This window comes from Aotus nancymaae, unplaced genomic scaffold (assembly GCF_030222135.1).
Source record: "Aotus nancymaae isolate 86718 unplaced genomic scaffold, 86718_ANA_hifiasm-v0.15.2.pri h1tg000067l, whole genome shotgun sequence".
NCBI classification, from domain to species: Eukaryota; Metazoa; Chordata; class Mammalia; order Primates; family Aotidae; genus Aotus; species Aotus nancymaae.
Genome location: NW_026988482.1, coordinates 1,065,352 through 1,085,454, shown reverse-complemented (window position 1 = coordinate 1,085,454; position 20,103 = coordinate 1,065,352). Strand labels below are relative to the sequence as shown.

The 20,103-nt window shown below is 43.1% G+C and overlaps 1 protein-coding gene and 1 non-coding gene across 3 annotated transcripts; one reads left to right on the top strand and one right to left on the bottom strand.

Moving 5' to 3' along the window:
- Window positions 1–247: 247 nt before the first annotated feature.
- On the bottom strand, window positions 248–19,974 carry NDUFB5 (NADH:ubiquinone oxidoreductase subunit B5). Of its 2 annotated transcripts, XM_012472277.2 has the most exons (6): window positions 19,831–19,971; window positions 8,153–8,241; window positions 7,173–7,239; window positions 6,489–6,550; window positions 4,396–4,502; window positions 248–476 (listed from the first exon to the last, which is right to left on the bottom strand). In XM_012472277.2, exons 1-6 carry the CDS (start codon window positions 19,952–19,954, stop codon window positions 356–358), a joined length of 570 nt encoding a protein of 189 aa, XP_012327700.1. In that variant the 5' UTR covers window positions 19,955–19,971; the 3' UTR covers window positions 248–355. The 2 variants fall into 2 exon arrangements, with proteins under 2 accessions (XP_012327700.1, XP_012327701.1); XM_012472278.2 differs by lacking the exon at window positions 4,396–4,502 and having other exon boundaries at window positions 19,831–19,974.
- On the top strand, window positions 8,825–8,928 carry LOC135270863 (small nucleolar RNA U13). The gene has a single exon (XR_010339023.1). It is a non-coding gene; the product is annotated as a small nucleolar RNA U13 (small nucleolar RNA).
- Window positions 19,975–20,103: the final 129 nt, after the last annotated feature.

Below are 20,103 nucleotides of genomic sequence, written 5' to 3'. Positions count from 1 at the left end.
CAGACGTCTACGGTACAGAGAGTTGTACAAAATACCGTAATGACTGGTGCGTAACATAATTAGACTTCTATAACTTCCATCTGTCAGGTAAACGAAACACTACCTACCTTTCAGAGTTGCTGCAGCTCTAGGAGGTCACAAATTCCTAGTTCTCCAGTTCTTATTAGTACATTTTAAACCTGCTTCAGGGACTGGAAGCCAAAACCCCCAAACAAAAGCCTTAATCTGAACCAACACTGAGAAACAGTAACGTCAGAAGCTCTTTTATTTTTCACGGAGAACAAAAATACAGAATATATTTACTAACCGATTTTCCGATAAAGAGAATATACTTTGTATTTAGAGAAAAACATGCTTAATTGTCAGGAGTTGCTTTTGGAGAATGGTCAATAAGTTCCTTATCCACTGTGTCAAAGTGGTACCAGGGTCCATCCCCTCTCGCACGCATTAATCTTCGTATTTTCATCTCCTTTAACCTGTAACAAATGGAAGAGCACGACTGGGATTTCAGCACTTCCAACTATAAATTTAATGAGCCATCTCCATGAAGAACAATCACTAGTCTTTGCTTTTATGTAAAGTATACTGCCCTCCACAAACCCACATGCAGGCATATATTTGGTATATATCTGTAAGTAAAACTTGGGACTTATTTTTGACTTTTGTTACGTTGCTTATATAGGCAGCTACCAGTGTTTAACACCAAAACAACTGAAAACAAGTTGTCTCCTTCGCTGTGCCTACACAGATCACTTTCATCTGAATTGCTGCAAGGCTTTTCCTATCTTCTCACCTCTTAGATGCTCGGAGAGTCATATACAGAATGTCTACTGTTATGGCCATACGCTGTGCCAGGCGCTAGGAATTAAAAAATGAATACGCTATTTTGGAGTTTCACATCTTCTGTCTGCCCATCACCATTAGGAAAGGAAACTTTTTGAGAGTAGAATTGGTTTTTTATTCACCAGCATTCTATCAGGCCTGGTCAACACCAGGCACTCAGTCAATATTTAAACAAAGAGAAATAGAAAACAAGAAAACTCAAGATGAAGAGAAACATTCTCCAACTCTAACATCTACTTCCACGTCCTTGTCCTTCTTCACAAACTGAATAACCTCTATTTTATACAGGTGCTTTCTCTCTTCCGTCCTAAGTCTTTGCATAAACGATCACACGTTCCTGAAGTAGTCCTTTCTCCATCAAACCTTTTACTTTCTGTTTTTATAGAATACAGACTCGCTTTTTCATAGGACTAAAAATTTATCACAGTTAAAGAAGTGACTTTATTAACCTTAACCAGCTCACTAACCCTATGGGAGACCATATGCCTTTGCGATGGTGTATTTAGAAGACATGTTTATTGATCTTTTATGAAGGATTAAACAACGCCTCCTTTCTCGTCTACTCTGCAGAGTATAACGACCCAAACTACGAGTAATTAAAATGTTTATCACCGGGAGACTAGCTGGTTAAATAAATCATGATTCATCCACATAACGGACTACTGTGTACACGCTGAAAGGAATAAGGAGAATCTACGTAACACAGGAGGAGACGATGTACTTTATGTTTAAAAAAAGCAATGTATAAAATAAGCATGTGTAGCACCTTCCTATTTCATTAAAAAACAGTAAGTTGGGAGCAGTGGCACATGTGTGCAGTCCTAGCTACTCAGGAGGCTGAGGTGGGAGGGTTGCATGAGTTCAGGAGTTCGAGTCCAGCCTGGGCAACAGAACAAGATCCCATCTTTACCAAAAAGAAAAAAAAAAAAACCCCAAAACCCAAACAATTAGTTGGGCATGGTGGCCAGCACTTACGGTCCCAGCTACTCAGGAGGCTGAGACTGGAAGATTGCTTAAGTCCCGGAGGTCAGCGCTGCAGTGAGCCATGACTGCAGCACTGCACTCCAGCCCAGGCAACAGAGTGAGATCCTGGCTCAAAAAAAGGAAAAGAAAAGGAAAAATACAAGTGAATATTTAAAAACATAACTTTGGAATTATATATTTACTGATTTAATTATTATCAGAGATCTCTGTATGACACAAAATCCCAAAAGCTAGAGACTGGCAAACCTGACAATAATTAAATGAGTAAATACATAGAAAGTAATTAAAACACTGATACAAAATGTCCTCAAAAGTATTAGCAGCAGACACGGTGGCTCACGTCTGTAATCCCAGCACTTTGGGAGGCTGAGGCAGGCAAATCACTTGAGGCCAGAATTCAAGACCAGCCTGGCCAACGTGGCAAAAGCCTTGTCTCTATTAAAAATACAAAAATTAGCTGGGCGTGGTGGTGGGCACCTGTAATCCCAGCTACTCGGGAGGCTGAGGCAGAAGAATCACTTGAACCCGGGAGGCAGAGGTTGCAGTGAGTTGAGATCACGCCACTGCACTCCAGCCTGGGAGACAGAGCGAGACTCTGTCTCAAAAAAAAAAAAAAAGTTATTAGCTACTATTACAGATTTGTTATCTGAAAATGTAAAAACGCTTCTATGCTGCAAAAATTTCTACACTGCCAAAAGACAACCTATAGAGAAAAAAACACACATGGCCAGGTGCGGGAGCTCACATCTGTAATCTCGGCATTCTGGGAGGCCCCGGAGGGTGGATCACTCGAGCCCAGGAGTTTGAGACCAGCTGGGCAACATGGCAAAATCTGTCTCTACAAAAAACACAAAAATTAACTGGGCATGCTGGCATGCACCTGTAATCTTAGCTTCTAGGAAGGACTGGGTGGGAGGATGGCCTGAACCCGGGAGATCAAGGCTGAAGTGAGTCAAGATCATGCCACTGTACTCGTGGGCAACAGAGCAAGACTTTGTCTCAAAAGAAAGAAAGAAAGAAAAGAAATACATACAACTAATAGATATATTAAAAAACTACTCAACCTTACAAAGAAATATAAAATTGAAATGATAAGGTAACATTTTTCAATTACCATATCAGCAAAAATGTTTCAGTTTGATAAATTCCATTACAGAGAAACATAGAAAACTGAAACATGGAAACTGATGAAGAGAAGAACTGGTGCAAGGTTTTGAAGAAGAGTTTGGCACATCTCCCCGAAGTTTAGAAGCACATGCTATTTGGCTTATCCATGCTATTTCCAGAAATTTATTTTCCAGATATGTTACATAAACATGCAAACAATACGTGGGAAATTCACCACCACAGAATGTATAATAGCAAAAACCCGGAAAGAACCCAAGTACTAGCAACAGGGGACTAGTCAAAACACACGGGCGCTGCAGGCCGGGGCGGTGGCTCACACCTGCAATCTCAGCCTTTGGGAGGCCAAGGTGGGCAGATCACTTGAGGTCAGGAGTTCCACACCAGCCTGGTCAAAATAGCACAACCATGTCTCTACTAAAAATACAAAAATTAGCCGGGCATGGTGTTGCACGTGTGTAATCCCAGCTACTCAGGAGGCTGAAGCGGGAGGATCACTTGAACCGGGGAGGCACAGGCTGCAGGAGCCCAGATAGTGCCACTGCACTCCGGTCTGGACGACAGCACAAGACTCCATCTCAAAAAAATGTTTTTTTTGTTGTTTTTTTTTTTTTTTTTTTTTTGCGACGGAGTTTCGCTCGTTACCCAGGCTGGAGTGCAATGGCGCGATCTCGGCTCACCGCAACCTCCGCCTCCTGAGTTCAGGCAATTCTCCTGCCTCAGCCTCCTGAGTAGCTGGGATTACAGGCACGCGCCACCGTGCCCAGCTAATTTTTTGTGTTAGTAGAGACGGGGTTTCACCATGTTGACCAGGATGGTCTCGATCTCTTGACCTTGTGATCCACCCGCCTCGGCCTCCCAAAGTGCTGGGATTACAGGCTTGAGCCACCGCGCCCGGCCAAAAAAATGTTTTTTTAAATTTTTTTAATTTAAAAAAGAACTCCTTTTAATCTGACAGATATGTCCTAATAGTCTCCTTGTCACCAGTTTATAATTTTCACTTCAAACGAGCTAATCCTATCTTTACCCTTTTTTTCTTTGAGATGAAGTCTTGCACTGTTGCCCAGGCTGGAGTACAATGGCGCCATCACTGCAACCTCTGCTTTGAGGGTTCAAGCTATTCTGCCTCACCTCCTGAGTGGTTGGGATTACGGGCACGCGCCACCACGCCCGGCTAATTTTTGTATTTTTAGTACAGACAAGGTTTCACTATGTTGGCCAGGCTGGTCTTGAACTCCTGACTTCAAGTGATCCACCCACCTAGGCCTCCCAGAGTGCTGGGATTACAGGTGTGAGCCACTGTGCCTGTACGTATCTTTATCTGTTTACATAAAGCATCCTATAGTGCTGAAATATTGATAGTTTTAGTAATTTTTTCTTCTGGTGGTTTGCAACCCTAGGAAAAGACTTTCTTTCCCACCCACCCCCCTGCTTTTTTCCTACCGTAATTCAGCCTTTTCAGTCTCAATCTGAAGGACGGCCATTGCTTTTTCATAATCCTTTTCCGGACAATCATAGAAAGTGCGAACGATCCATCTTGATATGGGATGCTACAAGAGAAAAGTCATTCAAAATTCGTCCGTTTCTGAATAATACTTTGCTTTTCTAGTTGACTGTTCTTTAAAATGACCCCCTCAGTTAGATAAACCAATAACACCTACTATGTAACAACTGCTTTACAGACATGAAAAACAGAATTTTAATAGATTAGACGGATACTATTTTTGTCCACATTTTAAAGATGGGTGAATTGCCCAAAGTCACAAGCTAGTAAGTGGCAGCGCCTGGACTAGGCCCCGTCCGTCTGGCTCCAGAGCCGTGTGTGCTTTTCCATCACACTATGCTGAGTGTCTTCAGCGGCAGATTCAGGAGCCAAACCCAGGTCCTGGTGATTCAAAAATGGAGCTCTTTGCACCAGTTAGCATAAACAAACTGTTAAGTTTTGCCTTAAGATTTAATGGTTTAAGATTTATATTTAAAATATAATTCATTCAGATAAAAGAACATGATGGGACATACTCTACTCAAGGCTATCTCACTACAAATTTGTAAAAACAAGTAACAAAATTAATTTTGGATTTTGGTAGCAGCGGGGGTATGGGGTAATGACCGACAGAGCAGGCTCTGGAGTCAAGGCTGCCTGGGTTCAAACAGTGACCCTCTCTAGACAGGTCACGTAACTCTTCTAGCCTCAGTTTCTTCATCTCCAAAGAGGGAATAACAATAGTACTTTTTACATGGCATGAAATAATAAATTTTTTTTTTTTTTTTTGAGACGGAGTTTCGCTCTTGTTACCCAGGCTGGAGTGCAATGGCGCGATCTCGGCTCACCGCAACCTCCACCTCCTGGGTTCAGGCAATTCTCCTGCCTCAGCCTCCTGAGTAGCTGGGATTACAGGCACATGCCACTGTGCCCAGCTAATTTTTTGTATTTTTAGTAGAGACGGGGTTTCACCGTGTTGACCAGGATGGTCTTGATCTCTTGACCTCGTGATCCACCCGCCTCGGCCTCCCAAAGTGCTGGGATTACAGGCGTGAGCCACCGCGCCCAGCCCAATAATAAATATTTTTAAAATACTCAGCACAGTACCTGCTACACAGTAGGTGCTCAATAAATGACAGCTAGCATTCATATTGGTGAAATCTTTCCTAAGGCATTGAACTTAGAATAAATTATGTTACTCTGTTAGGTTAAGAACACACTGCAATCATTCTTTAAAAAAACGTAAAGCTTAAAATGATTTTGATAAAATGAAGTACCAAAACATGTTGTTTATAAACAGTATGCAAAAAAATGTATCTACTTGATATAAAAAATAAAATATAAAACGATATCACAGCTGGGTACAGTGGCTCACGCCTGTAATCCTGAGGTGAGCAGATCACTTGAGGCCAGGAGTTTGAGACCAGCCTGGCCAACATGGTGAAATCCTGTCTCTACTAAAAACACGAAAATTAGCCAGGCGTGGTAGCACACGCTTGTGATCCCAGCTACGTGGGAGGCTGAGGCATGAGACTCGCTTGAATGCAGGAGGCGGAGGTTGCAGTGAGCCAAATTTTTGTATTTTTAGTAGAGACAGGATTTTATCATGTTGGCCAGGCTGTTCTCAAACTCCTGACCTCAGGTGATCCAGCCTGGGCAACAGATGAGATGCTGTCTCATGTCTCAAAAAAAAAGACAACACACAAAAAACAAAACCCTGACTATATCATAATTGCTGAATTAAGGTATTAACTAGGCCAGGCACAGTGGCTCATGCCTGTAATCCCAGCACTTTGGGAGGCCGAGGTGGGCAGAGGACGAGGTCAGCAGTTCGAGACCAGTGAAACCCCATTCCTACTAAAAATACAAAAATTAGCCAAGTGTGGTGGTGGGCGCTTGCCGTCCCAGCTACTCGGGAGGCTGAGGCAGGAGAATCGCTTGAACCCTGGAGGCGGAGGTTGCAGTGAGCCAAGCTCCATCTCAAAAAAAAGATACTAACTAATGCACTGACGAGACAAGTCACAGTATGTAACTCTCAATGTCCTACACAAACCTGAAAATATTCCCAGTGTTCTGGGATATAGCCTTCTGGAATTTCTGCTAGTTCAGCTTGACCTAATAAGAAAAAAAAAGTTATGTTCAACTTTAGCATGAGGAGTTTATAAAATTAATTCTTCACCATTAAAATAAGAAACCAACTTCTTGTGGTTTTAAAGGATCCCTTAAAAAATCTGTAACAATGAAGATACCTAATATTTTTAATTAACTTTAATCTGGTTGAAAATCAATTCATTTGTTAGACATATTAAAACATCTCTCTGTGTAAGGCTTTATAGGTATTCCATGAGTTTCCCATTTTGTTTTTATATACTGTAACAAGATTTAATAGGTTTTATTCCTTCTCGTCTTCCCTATACCTACAATACAAAATATTTTAGGATTCAAGGTGTTAGAAGTACTTTGAACAGAATTTCCCATGAAAATCTAATGTTTACTGTCATTCACATTTTTATTGTTAGAGGATTGTATGTTCCATTTTATATGTTCTAGGATGGATTAAAAAATTCTTAGTTCAGATCAAGACTTGGTTACTTTAAGATAAACTGCCATGCTTATGATTATTTAACTATTTAAAGAGCTTTTCATTATAATAGCCATCTTTTTTATATATATTAATGTACATACGTTTAAAATTTTTTCCAATTTGGTAGTGCTGCAGGGGATGGAAATGACTTACCAATGAATACATTCACCAGAGTTATGATAATTGCCACTGGAATCCCCGTCAAGAAAACGTAGAATCTCTAAGATAAAAAATAAACAAGTGTTTCTCGTGACCATTTCATAACTCTCCCCGCACACAAATCATCCTAATGATATGATTTCCTTATATTTCTTGTAAAAATAAACTTGCCAAATTGGGCATACAGTATCAAATTATTGATTTCTGTGATTTTATTTTTCGGTCAAGCAATGCCATGAAAGAAAATAATATATCAAGAACAAAAGTGTAAAAAGATTAGGGGGATTTTAGCACCAAACAGGATTTGAGCTGCTCATCACAAGAAAAGGAAGAGCTCAGCCAGGGAGGTGAACACGGGCATTAAGCACAATGGAAGGGCAAGAGAAGAGCAGGTTTTAAGGTCAGGACTCAAATGATGACCAGAGCTTTACCAACAGTGGCACACGGTCCAGACAAGCTCCCACGTTCTAAGTCTCTACTTTGTTCCTATACAGCCCTGAGATACCAATACACAGTCAGCACTCCACATAAGCAGCGTAATTCCATTGCTGCTCAATTAAGACTGTACTATAGATCCGTTACTCTCTGAAATCAACGTTCTTGAACAACATATAAATACAAAATCATATCCCAAAATAATGTAGCTCCTTTATTTAAAAAAGTGTTTCAATAAGTTCTTCGGTAATTTAAAGACTATTTTAGTTACAGGAACACAGATTATATTTTAAAACTTCATAATCTTTAGAAGAAAAAACGATTCAAGTTTTACCTCCATTTATTGTAAATCCTTTTGTGCAGAAGGGAAGAGTCACCAATTTAACAAGAAATTCAGTAACAAACCAGACTTTACAATCTCAGTATCTTCAAATTTACAGAATAAAATATTTCATAAAATGAAAGATGTTCTGTAAAGAGGCAAAATTTTCCCCCCGTTATATGCAAAGACTTCAATTCAACAAAAAATTTAAACTTACCGCTAACTTCAAAAAACGCCTGTCGTAGAATCCAGTAGGTTTGATGATAAATAGTCTTCTCCCATGGCCTCCACTGTGTCGAACAGGAGCTGAAAATATTAATTACCCTTTTTTATACAAGGTTCACGTGGGTATACTGTTATATTATGAGTTATGTGGCAAATAAAAACGTTCCTCCTTAAAGTTTCGTTTTCTTGTTAAAGAATAAATCATACGTGTGCTAATAACTCTTTGTTAAGTCCTTCCCTATGTAGCTGTTAGACGTGCCATGCTTACAGGCACGTAGTGCATTCTATGTCCTTGTGCTCTAACCAAGATGTCTGTGCTGGACGTGCTCACAGGCATGTCCCAGCTCTCCACTGCTCTTACCTGTTTAGAAAAGTTTGAAGTTGTCAGCCAATTGGGTTTTAGTTCAGATTGTGAGGTCTGGCTCCAGCCAATGGAGATCAGACACAGCAGTGAGGACAACCCAAATGCGTAAGGGACAATATGTCTGCTTTCCTTTGCCCATTGTGCTCTCATGGCAAGATGGCTAGCGAGGGTATCCTTCCTGCAGTCCAGGAAGTACAAATGGTGTTGTTCAAAGAGTCTTTGTCTCAGTGCTAATTTTTCTTGGCAGCACTGAGCATCTGTTTCCAATAGTTAAAATCAGATTAGAAAAAAAATACATGGATCTTTTTGTAGGTCATAAGCATGATGACTGAGTTTTCACACTCACATGTGAGATGTGCCTCCCTCAAATCTTGTTATGAGGGAGGCACGTTACCCATCTGACATGAAACAAAAAGAAAATATACATCCTTAGATGTTTAATGTGAGTTAAGATCTTAAAACATTTAATTTGAGTAGGGAGGTCAGATAGGATATCTTTAAACAAAGATGGAACTACTGTTCTAAACTATAACTTTCCTCATTTTAGTTCAAAATTAAAGAAATAGCTAAATAATCATTTTAGGCTGGGCATGGTGGCTCATGTCTATAATCCCAGCATTTTGGGAGGCAGAAATGGGTGGATCACCTGAGATCAGGAGTTCAAGACCAGTCTGGACAACATGGTAAAACCCCGTCTCTACAAAAATACAAAAATTAGCCAGGCCTGATGGCGGGTGCCTGTAATCCTAGCTACTCGGGAGGCTGAGGTGGAATAATCGCTTGAACCTGGGAGGTGGAGGTTGCAATGAGCCAAGGTCATGCCATTGCACTCCAGCCTGGGCAACAGAGGGAAACTCTGTCTCAAAAAAACAAACAAACAAAAAATCATTTGAATTTGCTTCAGTAGTGGGCAGAGAGGTTAGATACTTAGCTGCTTGTCTGTGTCTCCTGTGCAACAAATATTTGCTAATGCTGCAAAAGAAACACATTTAATTTCAATTCTTCCATTACGCCATTTCAGGACACATTATCTGTATTATCTGTATTATTACAATGTAAAATAGATGGAAAGGACCAGCAGTATTCATTCAACAAATCACCAGCAGGAATCAAAACTCCACACTCTTCAGTATCTTGACGAAAACCACACGGTAAACCACTGATTAAGAATATCCTCTTCAAGTCTCCTCCCTGACAGAATTTAATCAAGCCTTGCTGGAAATAAACTGAGGCCAAATTTCACTTCTGGATCCTCTGTTTACATTCTTCCTCTTCTTGAAGTTCTAGAAGGATCACTACGGCATTCCAAGGCCTTTCCACAGACTTTCCACTCGAATAGGAAAGGATATAGCTATCACCAAGAAACTGAAGGTTCCTATGTTTTCACTATGTCTACAAAATATACTCTCAAGGATATTTTGCATATGAGTCACTGTGTAATAAAAAACTTTAATTTCCCATCAAAGGAATTTCGGTCATAACAGATGTCAGAAAGATCTGAATCTTCTGTCCATGCTTAATGTCTGGAATGCCGTCCCCTCTCCTGAAATCTGTGTTAGGCCCAGATAACATCTTATCTTCCAAGAAGCCAACAATCCTCCCAGCCACCCATGACCTTTCCTACTTTTGCATTACTGAACGTTACTGTGAAATGTACATTTGGATTCACTGCTGCCGCTTTTAAGTATAAATATCTCAAAAGCAGGAACCATCTTCTTAATTTTGGTAACACCTGCAGCAGCTTGCAGTGAGTTTAGGAGGTTGATTCACAAGAGAATTAGAAACTGGCATGAATTTACCACGTATAATTCATACTACTAAGGCTTTTTAAATAACGAAATGAAGAGAATTTGACAACGTAAGTATGGACTCCAGCAAATCATCTGAAAGATATATAACAGAATTTTTTTTGGACTAGATGAAGAAAATGGGTTGGATGACAGCACAAAGTCCTCATTAATTCAATGTATACTTCAGTGCGTCCTGTGTGCAGACCCCATGCTAGACCTATACACAGTCTAAAAGGCACATAGATCCTGCTGGGAGAAGTACACATCACACACATAATTACCAATCTCTAAGGGCAACAAGGGAAAGACAGGATACAGTGGCCCAGAAGAAAGTTCCTATTTAGGCAAGACGGTGGGAGTGGAAGGGACATTATAAGCTGAGAGAAGGAGAAAATAGAGAAATTTGTAATGGGTACTTGACTGACTGACTGTAACCAAAGGGTACTGATTAATTAATGCCGTAACCTGCCAAAGGAATCTCTCAAAAGCCTGTGGCATCAAGGTTTTCATGAAAGGCCGAGATGAGGTGGATACAGCATTCCTGACTTGTTAAGTCTCAGCCGGCAAAGCTACTGCTACGGCTGAGACATTGAATGATGAAATGGGGTCCCCGAAGAGTCTTTAACACATTACAATAGACTGAATCTAAAAGGACTGAATAGAATAATCTAAGTGGAAAGCCTGCCTGGAACGCCCAGAAATCTAGTTGCTTACAAAAAAAGCCGAAGGCCAATTCAGTCTTAATGTGATATCCTCAAAGTACAGGGTCAAAACAGGATGATCTTCCCTGCCCCTTAGCCCCTGACTGCACCTGCAGCACGTGCCCATTCAAGAGCATACTCTTTTCGAGGGACAATCTATGTGCAGCTTAATTTAGGTTGGTGGAAAAGTAACTGCAGTTTTGCAACTGAAAGTCACAGCAAAACTCCAACGGATACAAGACGTTCTAACAATTTCAGTGGCTGAAAATAAAACCGGACGCCCCCACCACCATCGATTCTCCATTAAAGAGTTATTCAAGCACCAATAATGGGATGAAATAAGGAGTAGCATGAAACAAGGGGCTAGCCTAGAGGATTTGAAGGCTCTTCCCCTCAAAGAATCAGAATATACCACCTCTCTCCGAATAAAATGGCATACGCTTCGACTCATCTCTCTCAGTGGTTTCCTTCCAATTGCAAGAACTCTTTCCCATCTTGGAGGGTTTTTTTTGCTTACTTTCCCCTCAGCCTGAAATGCTTTTCTCTAGGTTCTTAGGAAGGCTGCTTCCACATCTCACCCTTCAGGGTGAAGATCAAATGTCGCCTCCTGGAAAGGTCTTCTCTGATCACCTCATCCAAAGCCGGCCTCCACTAGTCCCCTTAACAGCATTTGACTGTTTTCTTTGGGGCAAGGAGCACGAACCCTAATTGTCAGGGACTGTCTTATTCAGGTATTCTCAGTACCCTTTAGTGTCACCCACATGGGAGATGCTCCGCAAACATTGTTGAATCCACATTTCTTCAGTAAATTAAGTGTCGACGGGAGACCCGGCCTCTACATTTACTCAGAAGACAGTGTACTCCCTGACTCTCCCTTTCAGTCAGACACACACACGCACAACCACGAGAGATTCAACCATATGTGGTTTAGGAAACAGTAAGTACACACTGACATGGAAAACTGACAAAGAAAAAGCTTGGTCTAGTGGACTCCAGCACTATCAATGCACTTAGTCACGTGAACTGCTTGCTCTTTCTTTACACGTAATTACCCAATTGTTGAACAATTAGTCACGTCATTAAACGTCCTAGACAACTTATTAATATTAAGTGTTTCAAAGTATATTTCAGAGCATATAACTCTTTTTTTTATTTTAAGAGACAAGGTTTTTTGTGATGTTACTCAAGCTGGCCTCGAACCCCTGGGCTCGAGATCCTCCCACCTCGGCTTGCGGAACAGCTGGGATTACATCACCCACCACCACAATCAGCTTGCACTTAACTCTTTTTATATGTTTATATGTTTTGAGCCTTCGTGATTTGTTTTTGATGTAGTAGGGCCATCTGCTTAAATCTAAAAATATTAGTGTGTAACCAGGAATGCTGGTGTGTGCTTGTAATCCCAGCTATTCAGGAAGCTGAGGTGGGAGGATGACTTGAGCCCAGGACTTTGAGGCCAGCCTGGGCAACACAGCTAGATCATTCCCCCTCAACCAAATTAAATTAAAATATTAGGGTGAGCATTGCTTACAATGAGGTGACTACCAGGATTTCTGGAACACTGATCCTTCTAGCACCAAAAATAGGCATCTTCCACTGCTCTCTAAGGCCTGAAATTTCTCAATTAAGTATTCATTAATTTCATAGGCCTAAGCCTTCAATAACTAATTTTTTAAAATGCAAATGGTTTCAGAGAAGTGATTAAGTCTTTGACGATTCTGATTTTTATAAAATTGAGTAAGATAATGTAGGAACTTTTTGTGTGTCAAAGACAACAACTGGGCCGGGCGCAGTAACTCACACCTGTAATCCCAGCACTTTGGGAGGCCAAGGCGGGCGGATCACCTGAGGTCAGGAGTTCAAGACCAGCCTGGCTAACATGGTGAAACCCCATCTCTACTAAAAACACAAAAAATTAGCCGGGCCTGTAATCCCAGCTACTCAGGAGGCTGAGGCAGGAGAATTGCTTGAACCTGGGAAGCAGAGGTTGCAGTGAACGAAGATCGTGCCACTGCACTCCAGCCTGGGCAACAGAGTGAGATTCAGTCTCAAAAAAAAGAGACAAGTGAAAATCGGTCATTTTCTTTCCCTTATTCCCAGTAAAGGGCACCGCCCTCTCAATTACCTTGGATAAAAATCCGTTATCTTCCTTGCATCTATCCCTCATTCGCCATTTGCTAAGGCCTCTGGTTCTAGGATTTAAACTCTCCATTTCACTCCATGCCCTCTTTACCTGACTGGCCTAAGTAATCAATATCCCCCATAAGCCATTCAATAATCAGAAGCATCTTCCTCAAACACCCTCCCGATACTGCTCTTCTGCAACACTCTCTGTTGCACCACAATCAAATGAAGACACTCCGGCTCTGTAGTCAGCCCTTCCCTCCCTCAATTTGGTCCCAACTTTCCTTTATTTGTCTTTTCTCCCAACACCTACCTACCCCAAGAGTCACATACCCAGTCACAAAAACTCAATCTTTCTGCCAGTTCCACCTGTTAAAACTGTCCCCACAATTCAGTTACAACGCCATCTGTTCCACATCTGGATTAACTCCACAGCACTCTGTTTATATATCCACATTAATATTCTACATTGTTTAAAACCATTATTTGTGCATATCAATCTTCAATTAAAAATTAAGTTTACCTGCAGCTGAGGGGAGAACTTAGCTCATCTCTGGAATTACATGATCTTTGATGTCTAATAAAGAATTTAATGAAGTAAAATAGCTTTATCTGCTTATTTTCTGAAAAGGTTTACAGAGGGTGATGAACAGCACGACAGCAGCAGATTTCTAGGAAAGACGAGGCTACAGGAACTCGTAGAAGGCTAATGCCGGGACTCCAAAGGCACAGACAAAAGAAGAAAAAGTAGACAAACTGGACTTCGTGAAAATTTAAAAACTTTGTGCATGAAAGGACACCATCAGCAGAGTAAAAAGGCAACCCGGGCCGGGCGCGGTGGCTCACGCCTGTAATCCCAGCACTTTCGGGGGCCGAGGCGGGTGGATCACGAGGTCACGAGATCGAGACCATCCTGGTCAACATGGTGAAACCCCGTCTCCACTAAAAATACAAAACATTAGCTGGGCATGGTGGCGCGTGCCTGTAATCCCGGCTACTCAGGAGGCTGAGGCAGGAGAATTGCCTGAACCCAGGAGGCCAAGGTTGCGGTGAGCCAAGATCACGCCATTGCACTCCAGCCTGGTAACAAGAGTGAAACTCCGTCTCAAAAAAAAAAAAAAAAAAAAAGGCAACCCACAGAATGGGAGAAAATATATGCAAATCATGTAACTGATAAGGGATATCAGAACACAGAGAACTCACAAAACGCAACAACAACAACAACAACAAAAAAAAACAATCCAATTTAAAAATAGGCCAGGCGCGTGGCTCACGCCTGCAATGCCAGCGTTTTGGGAGGCTGATGTGAGGTGCGGTGGCTCACGCCTGCAATCCCAGCACTCTGGGAGGCTGAGGTGAGCAACTGCCTGAGCCCAGGAGTTTGAAATTAGCCTGGTCAACACAGCAGGATCTCATCTCTACAAAACATTTAAAAAATCAGTCAGGTGTGGGGGTGTGCACCTGTCATCCCAGCTACTCAGGAGGCTGAGGCAGGAGGATCACCTGAGCCTAGGAGACTGAGGCTACAGTGAGCTACGATTTCACCACTGCACTCCAGCCTGGGTGACAGAGCAAGACCCTGTAGAAAACAAACAAGCAAACAAACAAATAAAATAGGCAAATAGCCTGGCAGAGTGGTATGCACCTGTAGTTCCAGCTACTTGAGAGGCTCAAGCAGAAGGACTGCTTGAGTCCAGGAGTTCAAGTTCAGCATGGGCAACATTGGTTAAAATGTACATTTTAACCTTGTAGTTAAGTTAAAAAACAAAAAAATGGCCGGGCGCGGTGGCTCAAGCCTGTAATCCCAGCACTTTGGGAGGCCGAGGCGGGTGGATCACGAGGTCAAGAGATCGAGACCATCCTGGTCAACATGGTGAAACCCCGTCTCTACTAAAAATACAAAAAATTAGCTGGGCACAGTGGTGCGTGCCTGTAATCCCAGCTACTCAGGAGGCTGAGGCAGGAGAATTGCCTGAACCCAGGAGGCGGAGGTTGCAGTGAGCCGAGATCGCGCCATTGCACTCCAGCCTGGGTAATGAGCGAAACTCCGTCTCAAAAAAAAAAAACAAAACAAAAAAAAATAAAAAAATAAAAAAATAATAAATAATAGGCAAAGGATTTGAATAAACATTTTTCTAAAGAAGACACAGGCTGGGCGCGGTGGCTCACATCTGCAATCCCAGCACTTTGGGAGGCCAAGGTGGGTGGATCATGAGATCAAGAGATAGAGACCATCCTGGCCAACGTGGAGAAACCCCGTCTCTACTGAAAATACAAAAATTAGCTGGGCGTGGTGGCGTGCGCTTGTAGTCCCAGCTACACGGGAGGCTGAGGCAGGAGAATCACTTGAACCCGGAAGGTGGAGGTTGCAGTGAGCCGAGATCGCGCCACTGCACTCCAGCCTGGCAACAGAGCGAGACTCCATCTAAAAAAAAAAGGTATATATACAAATGACCAAGAAGCGCATGAAAAGATGCTCAACAAAACGAATCATTAGGGAAATGCAAATAAAACCCACAATGATACCACCACATACCCACCAGGATGGCTACTATCAGAAAACCAGAAGCTAACAAGTACCAGCGAGAACATGGAGGAACTGGGGGCTCTGTGCACCGCTGGTACACAAAGGAATGTAAAATGGTACTGCTGCTAACGAACATTGCAAGGGGGCTCCTCAAAAACTTAAAAACAGAACTACCACATTGTGGAATCCTAAGCAAGAAGGGGCCCCGGGTGGGGGAAAGCAATTCTGAGACACAGCCAATCACAGACAACCCACTGGCACAACATCCTGTTCCCAAATACCTCGTTCAGCACACAGTCCAGCAGAGTGACCTCATCTGCACATCTTCTCTGCTCACAGCCCCTTTGTAAGACCCTATAAAAGCCCCTCCCACCCCCACTCTGCAGACAGCCCCCTCTCTGCTGTGCTGCCCGTTGGACTCTTGCAACTTTATCTTCCTATTTTCTCTAACAAATCTGCCTTCTTTACCTACGACTGTCTTGGTAAATTCTTACCACTCCCGAAGCCAGTCCCAGCCAGTAACACCCATGACACATATGACCCAGCAATTACACTTCTGCAGATGCAGCCAGAAGAACTGAAAGCAGGGTCTCAGAACAGACATTGTCCACCCATGTTCACAGAAACATCGTTCACAAGTCATCCTTGATGTCGCTGAGCTTTAAGTGAAACCACATACAGCAGGTCCTTGAACAACTTCGCTTCCTTCTTTGTTACAGGTTCTGAAGGTCACAGTTTCCAAGAGCTGATGAGGTTAAGCGAGGCCTTACAGTAACTAAAGCCTGCAAGTGCCTAGGCGCAGTGGCGCCCAGCTGTAATCCCAACACTTTGGGAGGCCGAGGCAGGCAGGTCACTTGAGGACAGGAGTTGGAAGGATTCTTAACAGGACCCATTTAGGGGTAAAGAAGTTTTATTTGGAGTCTGAAGAAACTCCCCAGGCCTTCACAAACAAGTTTATTGCAGGTCTCAAGGAACTCCCCAAACCTCCGTGATTTAGCAGGAGCCAAGATAAGGGTGATCACCCCAGCACCTGGACCCCGTCACATTAAGTAAATTTACTGAGGCTCCAGAGGAAGGTCTTCAGGACTCAGACCTTAATTATAGATTTTAAAAAGTTCATCGTTTATGACTTTAGATGAATGCATACTTCCATGTAGACATATAGCTTAAAAGGTACACAAGCTCTGGAATCTTCGTAATTTTAAGTTGGTCTGGCAGTAATTTTCAAGCCTTCTCCCTATAACCAGTTACAGAAATAAAAACTCTCTTCCAGCCAGGTGTGGTAGCTCATGTCTGTAATCCCAGCACTTTGAGAGGCCGAGGCGGGCGGATCACCTGAGGTCAGGAATTCAAGACCAGCCTGGCCAACATGGTAAAACCCTATCTTTACTAAAAACTCAAAAATTGGCTGGGCATGGTGGCATGTGCCTGTAATCCCAACTATTTGAGAGGCTGAGCCAGGAGAATTGTTTGAACCCAGAAGGCAGAGGTTGCAGTGAGCCAAGATGGTGCCACTGCACTCCAGCCTGGACAAGAGTGAGACTTTGTGTCAAAAAAAACAAAAAAGTCTCTTCTTCCCCATTTCATCTGCATCTCATTATTGGGTGGTGAGAAACAGCAGCCCAAGCCAAGATTGCGCCACTGCGCTCCAGCCTGGAAGACAGAGCAAGACTCTGTCTCAAAACAAAACAAAAACCTGGAAGCAACCCACCCGACAGATGATGGATAAGCAAAACGGAGCAAATACATACGACGGACAATTCAGCTTTACAAAAGAAATTCTGACATATGCTACAACATAAATAGACCTCGGGGATATTATGCTAAGTGACAAAAGGGCAAATACCGTACGATTCCACTTCCATGAGGAATGAGTAGTCAAAATCATAAAGACAGACAAGAGAGTGGGGTTACCCAGGGCTAAGCGGAAGGGGAAGGGAGTTACTGTTTAACGGATACAGAGTTTTAGTTTCACAAGATGAATGGTTACGGAGTCAGGTGATGGGGATGGTGGCACAGCATTAAGAACGTATTTAATACCACTGAACTGTGCACTTAAAAATGGCTGAAGTGGCAAATGTTATTTTCTGTACACTTTACCACAACTTTTGTAAAGGCTAATGCTGCCAGGTGCTGTGGATTTTTTCCACTCATCCTTCACAACTACCTTCTGAGGAAGGTTAAAATTCTCGCCTTTTTTAAAGAAGAGGAAATGCAGGTTAAGAGCAATTAGGTGTCTTCCACTTCAGCTTCCAAGATGTGATGATGGCAGACGTGGCTTCTAAATTCTAGAGCCAGAATCTCAAGACGGGCAGTCTACCTCCAGAGAAAGCAAAGGTTCTCTACTACACTGGAGCTCACATTCTTGTAGAGACAGATACAAACAACCATGTAAGAGATGAAAAGCTTTCACACCACAGTGACAGATGCCAAATACCTTTGAAAGCAGGTACAGCGCTAAAAAACGCAGTCACCTTTAGTAAAGATAGCTATTAGAGCCTTCCCTGCTCTGAATGGAAAGGGTACAGAACACAGTAAAGATCCTTTGAGAACTCCAAGAAAGGGCCATCATGTAGAAAGAGAAACGGGGGGGTGAAATTTTGAGGCAGTTTGTTCCCAGCTAATTGACTGAATACTGCCTGGGCAAGTATTTGAAGGATCTGTATTTGGCTACCTGAGGATATGTGTAATCAGAATTGGCTTATAAAGGGATTTTTATCCAGAAATGTTAGCATATGTAGTTTTGCAACAAGTTCAAATTCCCGCTGGAAATTTGTTAAATGCCACTGGTCCTTTGCATCATGCTTCCAGCAAATCTTTATGTATATTGCTTCATCATGTGCAGTGGCATAATTCGAATTAAAATGGGAGAATGGGAGTAAAACAGAACAAGATATTTAGAGGCTGATGACAACTTTTTGACTTTAAAGTTTCACTTCTTTACCTGCTTCTATTGCACAGGGCAAATAGCTTACAGTATCTATTTGATGAAGAGGATTAAATAAATGAATACTTTAAACCCTTAAAATGATGCTTGAGAACAGGCAAGGTGGCTCACGCCTGTAATCCCAGCACTTTGGGAGGCCCAGACGGGTGGATCACTTGAGGTCAGGAGTTCGAGACCAGCCTGGCCAATATGGTGAAACCCTATCTCTACGAAAACTATAAAAATTAGCTGGGCTTGGTGGTGTGCGCCTGTAGTTCCAGCTACTGGGGAGGCTGAGACAGGACAATCAGTTGCCTCTGCCTCTGGGAGGCGGAGGTTGCAGTGAGCCAAGATGGTGCCACTGCATTCCAGTCTGCGTGACAGAGACTCTGTCTCAAAAAGAAAAAAAGACTGTATTATTACTTTCCTGAGACCTAGGCACTTTTGCCTTCAAAGGCCCCTTCCTCTGTAGGTTACTAAAACTCGTATTTTAAGACTGCACTGGTATAAAGTGAATATAATACAGGCTGGACTAATGATTACAGTCATAAACATTATGGTCTTTTTAAAAAAGAAATGTTAATTAAAACATTTTTGTGGACCCCTAAAACTACCACGGGCTGAAGCTAAGGCAGGAGAATCGCTTGAACCCAGGAGGCGGAGGTTGCAGTGAGCCAAGATCTCGCCACTACATTCCAGCCTGGGCAACAGAGTGAGACTCGGTCTCAAAAAAACAAAAACAAAAGCAAACAAAAAATGCCTGCATGTCAGTACTGGACGGCACGGTACTCACTGTGCCTAAGAAGCTGGCCTGAGCCTCTCTACCTCCCTGCACATTGCCGGTCTCACATTCCTCAGCGCGGGCGGGCCTCTGCGCACCGTGACTCCGCACCTGTGGGACCAGAGCCAGCCTCTGGGCAGGGGGAACGCAACCGTAAGCTGGTGCCCTGGAGATCCAGGTTTCGGCTCTACACGTTTCTAGCCTCAGCTTCATCCGCAAATGAGCACCAGTCGGGACGGTGAGTAACAACGTTTTACAAACGCTAATAACGTAAACGCGATCGAGCTGACTGCTTCAGGAAAACCCTCGTACGGCTCGTGCTCCGTCTCTCCTCTCAAGCCCCAAGCCCCCCATTTGTCCTGCTCCCTCCGGATCCCACCAAGGTCACCCTGGCAGCGTCCTCCCATCTCTCGCCCCGCAGCGGCTGCACGCCCGTTCTCCCAAGGCCAGCACCCACCAACAGCCTTCGGAAAGCCACGAGTGAGGAAGCCCCCAAATCCGAGTCGGGAGCCAAGGCGGCGGCCACACAGAGCCGCCAGCGCAGTGACCGAAGCCCGAGGCAGCAGACTCATGGCCGCCATGGCTACTACGGGCAAGAGGAAGAAGAGGGGCGGGTCACGGAAGCTGAGAGAGCGAATTTACCAATGAGGACAAAGGCAGAGGGTGACCATCTTAAGTGAGGGCAAGAGCCTGTTTCTATTCCCTTCACGGTAGGCTTGAGACGCCGGAA